The sequence below is a fragment of the Ochotona princeps genome, chromosome 11 (assembly GCF_030435755.1).
Source record: "Ochotona princeps isolate mOchPri1 chromosome 11, mOchPri1.hap1, whole genome shotgun sequence".
Taxonomy (NCBI): Eukaryota; Metazoa; Chordata; class Mammalia; order Lagomorpha; family Ochotonidae; genus Ochotona; species Ochotona princeps.
The window spans coordinates 60,777,795-60,791,571 of NC_080842.1; the positions used below are offsets into that span (position 1 = coordinate 60,777,795).

Sequence of the window (13,777 nt, forward strand, 5' to 3'; positions counted from 1 at the left end):
TCCCATCTGCTATGGCCCGGACAGAGCATAGAGTTGCTGTCCAGGAAGGACGGACTAACGATGACTAACATGACCTAAAGGCCTCAGGCTCTCAGTGTGCAAAATAGGCAGAATACTTAACCCTCTAGTGTTAAGCCCATTGCAAACATGGATTTTTAGTCAATACTATTGAAACAGGGCTGCGAAGATCCCAAGTCAACCACCGGGAAAATTTGCTGGAGGCAGATACGAAGTCCAGAGCGAACATTCCACCTGCTACTGACCCCTGGTGGGGAGCCAGGGCAGAACTTCCCATTCTTGCAAGCTCCACACACCAGATATTTCAACAAAGGTTATGAATCCCGACCCCATCTTGACGGATGCTTCTGTTGGCCAACCAGTCTGTGTGTTTTTAAATCTTCTTACGTACCTAAAATTTAAAGAAATGGCCAAAAACAGAAATAATGCCCAATTTCTTATTGGAATTTTTTTCTTGCTGAACATCAACTCTCAAACAATTTTTGGTGAAAGTCTAACATTCTTTATTACTTTTAAAAGCTTCATTAGCCAATAATAAGATGCACTTGTGCAACCACAGGTAAATGTAGGCCTATTGTATGAACAACTACATTACATTAAAAAGGTTGTCAATGAATTATTTTGTTGAAAAGAATACACAACTAAATCACACAACTAATTTTCTTTTTTTTTTTTAAGATTTATTTATTTTTATTACGAAGTCAGATATGTAGAGAGAGGAGAAGAGACAGAGAGGAAGCTCTTCTATCCACTGATTCACTCCCCAAGTGACCACAATGGCTGGAGCTGCGCTGATCCGAACGCAGGAGGCAGGACCCTCTTCCAGATCTTCCACATGAGTGCAGGGTCCCAAGGCTTTGGGCCATCCTTGACTGTCTTCCCAGGCCACAAGCAGGGAGCCTATTCCGCCATCTTGATTCCTTTACACAACTAATTTTCAACCTCAGCTTTTTACTTTTGATTCAGCACTAGAAAAATGATGAATCATGTGACAATTTGTCAACTAAAGTAGTTTAAGTAGTGAAAAGTAGGTTCCTAAGCAAGTATTCCTGCAGTACTTGTAGTTTGTTGTTATAGTTGAGAATTACGAGTATTCTTATGAACTTTGTACTTCCTCTCCTAGAAAAATTTCTAAGTTGAATTTTCCAAATCTGATTTTTAATTAAAAAAAAAATCAATGCAGTTATAACATTCTACTTTTTAAAAAGCCTCATTGATCAAAATACAAATACAGGCTATCACAAAGTACATGCCCAACTACTACAGATTCAGATTTTACAACAACAGATTTGCTGGGAAGAGTGGCCACTGAGATGACAGAGGTAAACCAGGGTTTTCTGAGTGGAGCAGCTCTCCATTCCAACAGCAGGAGCCTCTTCTGGTGGTAGCTTGCAGCCACCCTTCTTATGGCTTTTCTTCCAGGCCATTGTTACGAATGACCTTGGCATACTCCTTGGCTGATGTGTAGGGGACTCGGGGTCTAGCCGGGTCTTCAAAATCAACATGGTAGAGGCCAAACCGTGTGTTGTATCCATCATTCCATTCGAAATTATCCAAAAGAGACCAGGCACAGTATACTTGAACATTGACTTTGTCAACTTGGATAGCTAGAATTTTCAAAAGAGAGAGAAGAAAAGTTAACATTTCTGGGAAGGTTTCCTGGGAACACACACAGATCACTGGTATGTGATGAGGCCTCCTTCTCCACTCAGCAGGGCAGAAGATGAGACCTGTTTAGTTTTTCTCTTTTCCACAAGAAAACAATATGCAAGGTAATGCTTGTGTTAATTAGCTGAATGGAGCTCTTAGAGTACACACAAATCAAAGCATCATGCTTTAAACTATAAATATCTACAATTTCCAATTACTAATTGTAACAGAATTTCTTTTTCTAGTTTTCTGCTTGAATGCATCTTATGTGCATTTTTTTAGGAACTCCCACTTTCAGACACACACCCCCCATACACACAAGTTCTTCTTTAGTACTTAGTTTACTAAGCGAAGACACTGTCTAGAAAATCCCTGTAGATTGGAAGAATGGATATAGCATGTCTGGGGAAGCCCCAGTGTTTACCATGCATGTCCATGGCCAAACTGAGACAGCTTTTGCGATTCTGGAAACAGAATCTCCCTGGAAGGTTCAGCACAAGGCTCAGGCAGTAAATATGCCACACTGCGCAGGGACAAAAGCACAGTGGCATCCCATGCGAGTCAGCTTGAGTTGCTGTAACAGCAAAACTTCACACAGGGTGCTTGTCAACAACAGACATTGACTTCAAAATGGCAACACATTTGATATCTTTAGAGCAGCTGCATCTTTCATCAGAGGTGACCATGTTTTCTTCTTCACGTGGAAGAAGCAGTGACATCTCCTTCGTGTATCTTTTTTAGAAGGGCATGGATCTCACTCACGAGGATTCACGGTGTTTGTTTTTTTTTTTTTTTTTTTTTGCTTTCAAGATTTTATTTATTTTTATTGGTAAGTCAGATACACAGAGAGAAAGAGAGACAGAGAGGAAGATCTTCCATGTCTGCTGATTCGCTCCATAAGTGGCCACAATGACCAGAGCTGAGTCGATCCAAAGCCAGGAGCCAGGAACTTCTTCTGGATCTCCCATGTGGGTGCAGGGTCCCAAGGCTTTGGGCCGTCCTCAACTGCTTTCCCAAGCCACAGACAGGGAGCTGGATGGGAAGTGGGGCCAGTGGGATACAAACCGGCACCCATTTCACCTCTTAATTCCATTGGATCAGAGATAGCAAATTCCTTCTGTCCCACATCCAAAAAAAATGACCTCTAAGTACTTCAAGAGCCAAAGCAATGGGGCCAGGCGCAATGGCTCAATTGGCTAAACCTCCCCATGGATTGGTGTCCTGTCTGCTCTGTCTCCCATCCAGCACCCTGTTTGAGGCCTGGGAAAGCAGAGCAAAACTACTCAAAGCCTTGGGACCCTGCACCCACATGGGAGACCTTTAGGAAGTTCCTGGCTCCTGGCTCTGGCTGTTGTGGTCATTTGGGGAGTGAACCAGAAGATAGAAGTTCTTTCTCTTTGTCTCTCCTCTCTATAACTCTGTCTTTCCAATAAAATAATAAATCTATAAAGAAAAGAGCCAAAGCAATGATCATCTCTTCCCAAACCCATATGTGCCCAAATAAATTTTCTACATCACTTTTTATGGGTGACTCAAGAGCCCGTCCACGGATTTGGGAGTTGATATGTCAAAGTGACAAAGTGCTGTATGCTGCCTTCCATCATTTCCATCCATGAGTTGAGCTCATTTTTCTTCATATTTTACGTTTTGCAAAATTCTGAGGTTATGTAACTCTTTGCATTGAACATGTCCTTTTTAGATCTGTAAGAAGTAAACCTAATCTATGGGAAGGACAAATACTTTCAGTGCAAAAATTAAGTGAAAACACAAGTTTGCTTTACAAGTTATACATATCCTAAGTAAGCAGTGTGGAAATGAACATTCATATGATAAATCATACCTTAATTCTATTGACAATTGCTTTCAACCAAAATGATGCCTCTAGTTAAATGCCTAGCACAGCAAGTTTCACTCTTCTTAAAAAAATTTTTTTTCTTTCATTTATTTACTTGAAAGTCAAAGTTCCAGAGAGGGGAAGAGTTCAGTAAAGTAAGCTAGTTTTCACCTGCTGGTTCACTCTCCAGATGGCTGCGATGGCCAGAGCTGGGCCAGGCCAGAGTCACGGGCCATTAGCTTCATCCGGGTCTCCCACATGGGTGACAGAAACCCACATACTTGGACCATCTTCTGCTTCTTTTCCCGGGACATTATCAGGAAGTTGGATCAGAAGGAGGGCAACCAAGACAGAAACCATGCCTTCACTGGATTCTAGTATCTTGGGTGGCAGCTTTGCAAGCTATACCACAACACAGGGTGCCTCTTAATTTTTCTTCAGTGTCAATCTGTGTTTTTTCCCTACCTGTCTACATTGTTGATCGTGTGTCTTCCGCTCTCTATCAAGGTGAAGCTGGAAAAGGCTGCTTTTCTAACTTATTAAAACCCAGCCTTGAATTCCAGGAGGCCATCCATGCAAGCATCACAACAGTCAAGGTTAAATAGCCACCCCAAAAGAGCTGTTTCCATTGCCTTGTGATTCAACCTGGGTATGTGTGACTGCGTATTTTCTTTCTCATTTGCAGAACTACCTCATGAAGAAGTTTGCCAGGTGTACAGTCAGATAGTTTCTGAAAACAAATACAACCCCTCCTGATCACATAGAAAAGAACTGATTCATGTCCAAAACCAGGGGATTAAAGAACGGAGCCCTGCCTGCCCGGAAAGGAACAAAAGGGAAATCTTGACAATTTCATTGTTAACTGCCAGGAGTTCCATAGCGAATGCTATACTGCCTGAATGACACTGGTAGATGTCTGTGCATTTTCATTGCGGGAACATTCAAGTAGAGAATTACCCAGTTAGGGCCGAGCAACTAGCCTGCTGGAATCCTTCTCACCGTGCCACCCCTGGGAAAAATTACAAAACCACACTGGAACCTACACGCCTCTCCTCTTCCAATCTCCTCAGGAACGTACGGCAACATCATCACATTTCTTGTCACCATGATTTATAAGGTCTCAAGTCTTGGTGGAGAAAAAAATACCACTATGTGACTTCACTTTCTGTCTTAAACCAGAATCAGAGGCCAAATAAACACAGACCAACAGGAGCTTTGGCTGGATGCAAAGTACGCTGGAATAAAATGACATCATTCTAGAATCGCAGATTATAGATTATAAGGCCAGTGGAAAGGGCTTTACAGTCAGTAGGCTGGATGCAAAAATACAAGGACAAAAATAGCTAAGCTTATTGGGACGTTAATAACTGTCAGGTTGTTCTAGTGATCAAAATGCATGCTAGTGTAGTACTCTGCACACGCACACATATATACACCACCAAACTGAAACAACTGAAGACACATTCTCAATGATAAGACCATACCAACTCCAAGTTTAAGCAGTTTCTAACATCATGCTGAATTATGATAATTTCTTAGAAAACTCATGGTGAACTTCCATACTTGTAAGGATATTTTACTATAGGCAAAGACCGAGATAGGCATCAACTAAAGAAACGCCTAAAACAGGGACAGAGAGGTTTGAAACATAAGCTTAGCTTTGGTTTCTACCTTGGAAATTGGAATGCATTTCACTTCTGGTGTTGACATGGGATGAGACACACATTGGCAGCCAGAAAAAGCACACCTGGGCATCAGTGTCCAGCATCACTCCTGGGGGCAGTATTACATTCTGATTAACTGACTGCCTGTGTGAACAAGTACATGTTCCTTGCCAGGTGACACCAGGTGACACAAAGCAACCACTGCAGATCCTCCGGCTGGCCTTCCTGGAATGAGCAGCCACCTCTCTAAGCAAAAATATTCTTACTGAGGATAACAAAGGTTACCTCCCAAGATCTGAGAACAAGGGCCACACCACAATGGAGACAAAGTCAAATTTTTCACAACACACATTTACTTCAGAAACTCACCCCTATTCCAGCTCTTCTGCTGGGGTGTCACCTTAATTCCCTGATAAAGCTCGCTCTCAGCCACAGATCTTGTGCATGCCAGTGGTTGCTCTGATCCAGCCCAGCATAATCCATCACCCAGCTTGGCTTTGGCCATCAGATGCTGTGGCCTGGCCTGGCCTATCCTGCCCCCAGTCCCAACTCTTGCTGGTGGGTGCTACAGCCTATCCCTGCCTAGCCTGTCCCCATCCTTGGCTTTCATGCAAACCAGTAGATGTGATAGCCTAGCCTAGCTCAACCTAGCTTGTACCTTATTCTGATTCCTGCAAATGTTAGTGTGCTTTGGTTTGATCTGGCCCTGCCCAGCCCAGCCCCTGCAGAGCCACGCTGCTACCCTCCCCACCATAACTGGTGGTCCACATGGGCATGCATATCTCTCAAGTATGTAAACATCATAAAAATAAGATTAATTTATTATTTGAGAAAGGAAAGAAAGAAAAAAAACTCATCCTTTCATAGTGCTTCTCTTGCGTTCTGGCTTATGAACCCTGCCTGCTGTGTTTGTCACATTTCAAAGCTCAACACCAAGGTGAAACTTTTACCACAATCCCTAGACTCAGCCTTTGTTTGAGATTGTGCAGGACTTTTGTAAGAGACCCATGAATGAGGCAAGCCTCAAACAAGCCATGTATCCACACTCCCATGCTGCTAAGATAAGAATCAGCGGAACGATTCAGGACAGTGCGAGGGGCACCTGGCTCATAGAAGAAAAACCCCAGGAATGAAACAGGAAAAAATTAATGCTCTAGATTTCTGCAATTAGGTAATGGTCAGTTTCATTATTTGAGCAAATCCCCTAATAAAAATAAGTACAAACTATCACATACTTTAAAAAAAATAAATCTTCCTCAAGACAATGGACAGCTGACAATTTGGAAGAGAATTATGAGGGCAAATGTGAAACGTCTGATACCCATTGACACAGCACTTAATTTTCTGGGGCCTTTTCCAATATTAGGCAATCTGACAAGGAGAAGCACATCTAGGGTGAAGAATATGTCAAACAAAAGCATATTAAATGTGAAATCTAGCAAAAACCTTAGGCACAGAAAAGCAACACCTGCAAGAGACTAATCCTTTCGGTTAACAGTGAGAGTGATCCAGAAACAGAAGTCACTGGAACATCTTAAGTCACATGGTGGTTCAACAATGCTGAGTCCTTGAACTCAAGTGTCCCATTCTGGTGGTACCCCAAGTGCCTGGCAGGTGCATATGCAATTTCTTTTTGAAGGGAGGCACCTCCAGTTATTATTGCAGATATTTCAAAATGTAATCATAGGTAACAATTACGTATTCCTTAACAAACATGGAAGGTTTTTTTTTCAAGTTTAGGGATCTCCAAAACCCAATGTGACATACTTGGAAAAGGAGTCACTACAGGCGTGTACTGTAAATCAGTTGCACCTGTTGCTTGCTGAAAGGCACCTCTTACTTCTGTGCAAAGTAAACTATGGAGACATTCTGGAAATGCTGCTCTGGCCTTCCATGGCTATGGCAAAGGTGAAGTGGATGGCACTGCCCACAGCTCATGGTGGATTTCTGTTGCTTTTTACTATCTGACCCCTGCAGAGAAAGAGTGGGGAGACGGCAGAGATACAGAGAGAGAGGAAGAGACAGAGAGAGAGAGAACACAAGAGAGAGAAGGAAAAGAAGAAGAAGAAGAAAGAAGGGAAGAATAATAAGAACAAGAAGAAAGAAAAAAAGAAGGAAGGGAGAAAGAAAAGGAGGAAAGAAGAGGAGTAAGGGGGGAGGAAAAGGTGTGGGGAGGAGTAAGGGGGGAGGAGACAGAGGAACAGGAGAGGAAGAGGATGAAGAGGAAGAAGAAACGTAGTACTAGCGTGTGAGAGAGAGAGTGAATCAGGGCTGCTTGTGGACAGAAGACAGGCGGTGTGTGGTTGTAGCAAAAAGGTAATTATCTGCAGGGCAATGAGAAGCCACAGGTGAAGCCAAATCACCTGACACTCCGACAAGGGACTTCCAGAAAAGTAAGTCTTCTGGTTAAGCGGACAGCCACAGGGTTTCATTATGGAGTCCAAAGAATCTAAGGCAGATCGGGACCCGAGAGTAGCTGCTTCAGCTCCCTGAGTGATTTCACACCCAATCAAATTTGAGACACAGAAGCTGAGGATAAGCTGTGAGAGATGATGTTTTAGGTATAATTTCCAACCTCAGACGCATCCTTCTTTAATGTTGGAGGATCACCCTCATTCCTTCTCTAACAGTGGTAGGCCAGGAGTTCTGTGCTTAATGATACAGCTGAACATACATAGGAAGAGTCCAGGCTATGCCACTTGCACACATGGATGAACGTCAAGACTCCCATGGGGCTGCTGCATACTCAGGCCACAGCTTAGCTGAAGGCTAGCTTCATGCCTGGCAGATCAGAAGAAGTCCTCTCGATGGAGAAGACTTCAAAACCTGTGAATAAGATCCTATTTGGTGACATAATACTGGTTTTCTTATGGTTAACGGTAACAGTGAGCCTAAATACAAAACGTTGTCCTTAATGAGAAGCAGAGGACACTCAAGGAAGAAGGTGACAGAGCTTGGAGTGATGTATCATCTACATGCCAGGGATCAGCAAGAATTCTGACCAGCCACCAGATATGAGTAGAAAAACATGGAGGAATTTCTCCCCCAAAGCTTCTAGAATCAACTGATCCTGCTAACACTGCAATGTTGAACTCCTGGCATTCAGCACTGTGACAGAGCCCCCTCTCCATTGTTTTAAGTCCCCAGGTTTCCGGTAATTTGTTATGAAAGCCACAGGGAAATAACGCACCATGCTCTTTTGCAGTGGTCACCCACTGGGCTGCAAGTCCCAAACCACCCACCTGATGTTTCTGGGGGCTAATGAGCTTCTCTCTGAGTCTGTCAAGGCAGGCGAGAGAAGGCCTTGCAGGGACACAGTTGGAAGCTGATTTTCTGGCAATTGCCCCCATGCTAACTTTGGAAATGTACTTCTCCACGTTTGGTTGGAATGCACAGGAACATTCCATTTGGAGAACATCTTTAGCTGTATCGCAGTTCCCATAAGAAAAGTGGCACACCGGCTGTTTTCTCCTCTCTTCAGAAAACCAAAATAAAAACATCAGGAAGATCTAAACATAGAAAATGCACCGTAAGCCCCTTAACTCCAGCTGAATACTGGTGGCTGGACAGCATCTGTGAAGATGCCCAAATCATTTCAGCACAGAAGGCCCCAATGCAGATGGGGGCTCCTGGTGGCAACTAGATTTCTCCTCAAAGGGAGTCTTTAACAACCAAAAGCTCATTTTTAAATATTTCATAGGAAAGTGCCAATTAGCCAGAAACGAGCTCCACAGGTTTCTTAATTACGTGTACCATTTTTACTACTTACAGGAATCTGGGCTTGGGAAGAGACTGTAAGTAGCCAGCCATTGAAAGGGAACAAATGAAATACTTCAATTGTAAAGCTGCTCTGAGAATAGGTACACTTCCATGCCATCTTCTATAATTTCTCCATCAATATTACTTTTATAGTTTCTTCTGCTCCAGCAGACAAGGTCTTATGGGAATTAAAATTCTTCTCAGTAAGGCCAGCTCTCTCCTAACCCTGAAAGTTGCTTTCCTTTCCGTTCTCACCTTAACTTTCTCTGCTGCAAAATGAGGGCAGTAGAATCTTCTTTGCTGGATTGTTGGGGAGCATTAAACAAATACATATAAAGCTCCATGAATAATGCCTCTTTTATAGTAAACACTCAATATGCATGACTTTGTCACTGCTATTGTTGTTGCTGGGATTTCACTCAGAGTCTGGGAGGGCACTGAATGAAATCTGTTTTATTTCTTCCTCCCATCTGGCTCCAGACAGCTTTTGGAGGGTGTAGAGTCAGCACTAAAGGCTCCGTGCTGAGAACCAGAAAAATCAGGGCAGGCAGGGGAAAGGGATGCATGTGGGACAGGGTTGTGCTGTGACAATGGGTCAGCTGTGGGTCATGAAAGATCATCAGTGAAACCAACAAGACGCTGCCAGGAACACAGCCTGAAGTACCGCTGCTTTGGTGTGCTGGGAATAAAGAAGGCATCTGTCAAAAGTTCCTGAAATCCTACAATACTCACCCTGTGTTTGTTTAAACATACACTGTGCTAGGAACTGGGTACATAACAATGAATAAAACAAACAGCTCCTCTTGGATAGAGATTACAGCCTATGCGGAAGGCATGTTTCTAATCATCACCCTGTAAGTGCCGAAGGATAGCCTGAAAAGTAGAATGCAAGGAAGCAAGTAGGAACTGAGAGAAAGAACAATGCATCTGCCAACATTTATTGGGCATGTGGGTCCAGTCCAAGGGTTCCGTGTGGGCAGTAATCATTTAATCTTTATGATCAATCTAGGAGTTAGATGTTATGATTGGCCCTGATTTACAGATAAGAGAATCGATACAGAGCAGCAAAGTTAGGTAACCTTGGAAAAATCCATGCATCAAATAAGTAAAGATAAGGGTCCAGCAGGGTTCCTGCTGAGTCACTATGCTACACTATACTACGTCTTGACCACACACTGTAGTGGGAAGATGACTCCTGATCAGCAAAGGTGGGCTAAATGGGATAATAGGGGAGTTTTCTGCAGTGGACTATAACCTGGGCCCAAGGACAACAATAGCCTAGGGTTCTTTCTGAGCTGTAAGCAACAAAAGCTGACCTTGGCCAATAAAGTATCAAAGGGTTCAGACTGAGGAAATGAACACACCTCAACGCAGGTACACAAAATTAAACCATGGGACTGGCTGTCTGAAGCAAGGGCCTCAGCTGCAAACGACCAGTGAGCACTATGCCCTTGCGACATGTCACTGCCAGAATTCATCTTTCTTCTAATGCTGGCAGTCATTAGAACCTTGATTTTTTTCTGTACCAAAAATGACACCACACAGACACTGTAATCCTTAAAAAGTCGATGTCAGCATGTGGTACAGAGGGTTAAGCTTCTAGGCACAACAACAGCAGCCCTCAGTTCAAGTCCTAGCTGCTCAACGTTTGATCTAGTTCCCTCCCCATGCATCTGGGAAAGCGGCATGCCACCCAAATGCAAATCCCCAATGCAGTCCAAGCCTCCTGGCTTCAGCCTAGCCCAGTTTTGTTTGTTGGGAGCAATTGGAGGGTGACCCAGTCAATCTCTAGCAGCCTGTCTATGTATTTCTCTCTTTCTCTCTCATAGTACATCTCTTTTCAAATAAATATGGTTTTTATTTTTTGTTAAAAGTGGGTGTCTGCAGCCTTTCTCTCCAGCACATGGGTTCCAACTTTCCAAAGCTATTCATCTTTGAATTTTGCACTCACACGGATAAGCCGAATCAATGTCTGTGACACTGGTCCAGAGAAAGGCAGGGACTCTCAACCTGTATGTTAGCCCAACAGAACTCTTAAGTCTGGACATTTCTCCAGTGGAACAAGCACATCCAGCAAATATTAGCCAGCCAGAAAGCATGACGTATATCCAGGGCACACAATGAAGATGGACAAAAGCAATACAAGAAAAAACAACAGAGCATGTGCGGAAGCTCAGATGTTTGAAATTTCACACTATGTGAAAGGAACATAAGGACAACTTGATGGGAATCACAAAAAAAGTAATAGGGAAACTCACAAACCTGGGACAGGCACTCCTTACAAAAATGTCACAGATCTTTTTATCTTTATCCAAATACGAAAAATCACTATAGAATCTTAAGCATGGAAAGACCTAAGCTAATTTTCATGTTTGAAAGGCTACCATAAGCTCCATGAAGAATAGATTTGGGTGTATGAAGAGATCAGATTTGACAGCAACTGCAGTAAATCATGAGGACTCCAGGGGGTGCCAGCTCTGGGTGGCATAAGTGAAGGAGGACAGAGTCAGATCCAACAGACACGCGATATCAACAGGCTTTCACAATTCACTGGCCTAACAGGGCTGAAAGAGATGAGCAAGCAAAGTCAGCACAATTTAACGGATCGCACTGTCAATCTTTTAGATACAAAACACTGGACATAGACATGTGTCAGAAGAGTGGTACGGAAGTTAATAAATCAAGCCTTGTTTTTGATGACTTTACTGTGCCTTTTCGGACCTTCAAAGAACTGAAAAGTACTTGGGAAGAGGACACAGAGCTCAGAGTATTTTCTGACATGACCATGTAAATTCTGGATAGAATAACTGAAATCATGGCTGAGGAACGGAATTTGAAGAAAAGAGGCCTTATAACATCCCAACACTCCAGAATAAGCAATAATATGACACCAATAAACAGCCATAAATGCCACATATATCCCAATAGCCTTGGCATGATAAAAAACACAAGAGATACTTTCTGTGGATATAATTTCATAAAAGCCACCCCTCCTATAAAACAATACGAGGAACGGAAGCTAAGGTTATATATGACTGCAAGGTGCATGACCTTTCCATAGGGATGTTACAATAAGATTGTAAACCAAGGATGCAAGCGCTGCATGTGACACTCGAGAGGCAAGGCCACTGTGGAGAGCACACGGCTGGACCACACGGCCGCCACAAAGCGAGTGGATGTAGGAGAAGCACCTGAGCCACGAGCACTCTGAGAACAGAAATCCCGCTAGGATATGTAAGGACCGCCTCGGCCAGGCCCCTGCTCAGGCTCCTCCATGTTTCTGTCCTCTATGAGCACGGTACGCTGGAATTTTTTTTTTCCTTGAAATGTGCTGGGCTTTGCCTTTACACCGACTTCTCCATCGCCTAGACCTTTTCTCCCAGTCATCACCGATGGCTCTTTCCAAGTCCTGACTCAGCTTCACTCCCAGAAGAGTCTTTTTTATTAATCTCAAACATTTTATCCTCAATCACCTTGTTCTCTCTCATGTCATCAGATACTACTTTTTGTGACATACATTATTAAATGAAAATATCTTATTTATGTGTTTACTCATTTTTTAATTGTCTATCTGCCCTATAAAACTGAAAGTCCCATGAAGAAAAAAAAAGGACTTAGTCTATTGTCTTCCAAATGCCTCCCTAGCAAGCATTTAGAAGAGGGAACGAGACACGTGAGGTGGGGAAGAAGGTAGGCTGGCTACGTGAGTTGTCCAAACATATCTGAATGAGACTCTGCTGTCACTCTGTCGTTGTGGGCTTTGGACTGAAAAATGGACACTTCAGTGGCTATGGATTCTGAATTTCCACCCAGCATCTGAATCTGAACAGTAACCTACTCGTGTTTCCACTCATTAGGACAGGGTTTTCCTGCCAGTTTCCCCTGGCTTCCCATTGTGAGGTACTCAACAACTGCACTGGCTGATGACACTGATTTCTGATGTTTCTCCAGGGACCCTCTAGTAGCTGACCACTGGTCAGGAAGTTATCTTGAGGGCTTCCCCTGGATCTGTTAACTCGGAACATTCTAGATTCAGATGGTGCTCCCTGTCACCTCTTTGGGCACAGCATTAAACTTGCATGGTGAGTTTTCGGTTGCAGGAGTCCCCTAGGGTACCAACCTAGAGCGCCTGATGATGAAAGCATCTTAAATCATATAATCTTATCTCTCGATCAAGAGATACACCTTGAAATAGATAGAATTTTTATTTGTAAAAACATTAATCTACTTCTGTTCAGAAATAACCTATCTCTACCCAACCTAGGAATACTGCTTAGGAAGTACTTGTTCCCCAGCTGGAAAAAGCAGAGTTCTATATTCTCATACTTTTGTTAAAGGCTAAGTTCTGGTCCCACCAGTCTAGGAGTAGCAAGAACTCCCATAGGCATATTTTTAAAAAAGAAAAAGCAACACTGAATATAGGGATGAAAGAAAACATCCAGTTTACCTAAAGAACTTATTTTCAGGGGCCCTGTGCTATAGCATAGTGGCTAAAGTCTTCACCTTGCGTGCACCAGGATCTGATATTGACGCTAATTTCTATTCCAGCTGCTGCGCTTCCTATTCAGCTATCTACCTGTGGCCTGAGAAAGCAGCAGAGGATGGCCCAAGGCCTTGGGACCTTGCACCCGCATGGGAGACCTGGAGGAGACTCCTGGCTCCTGGCTTTGGATTGTCTCAGCTCTAGCTGTTATGACCACTTGCGGAGAGAACCAGCTGATGGAAGATCTTTCTCTCTGTCTCTGCTTATCTATAAATCTGACTTTACAATAAAAATGAATAAATAAATCTTTAAAAGTTAATCTTCAGAATGTAACTGTTAAGCTGAACCCTGAATTACTGGACTAATCTT

At 43.2% G+C, this 13,777-nt stretch overlaps 1 protein-coding gene across 1 annotated transcript in view; it reads right to left on the reverse strand.

Moving 5' to 3' along the window:
* Positions 1-1,020: 1,020 nt before the first annotated feature.
* Positions 1,021-13,777, reverse strand: part of LOC101530826 (cytosolic beta-glucosidase) — a 99,692-nt gene continuing 86,935 nt past the window's right edge. The window contains exon 5 of the mRNA XM_004579340.2: positions 1,021-1,625. Within this exon, the coding sequence (XP_004579397.1) occupies positions 1,423-1,625 (203 nt within the window). The 3' untranslated portion in view covers positions 1,021-1,422. The remainder of the gene's footprint in view (positions 1,626-13,777) is intronic.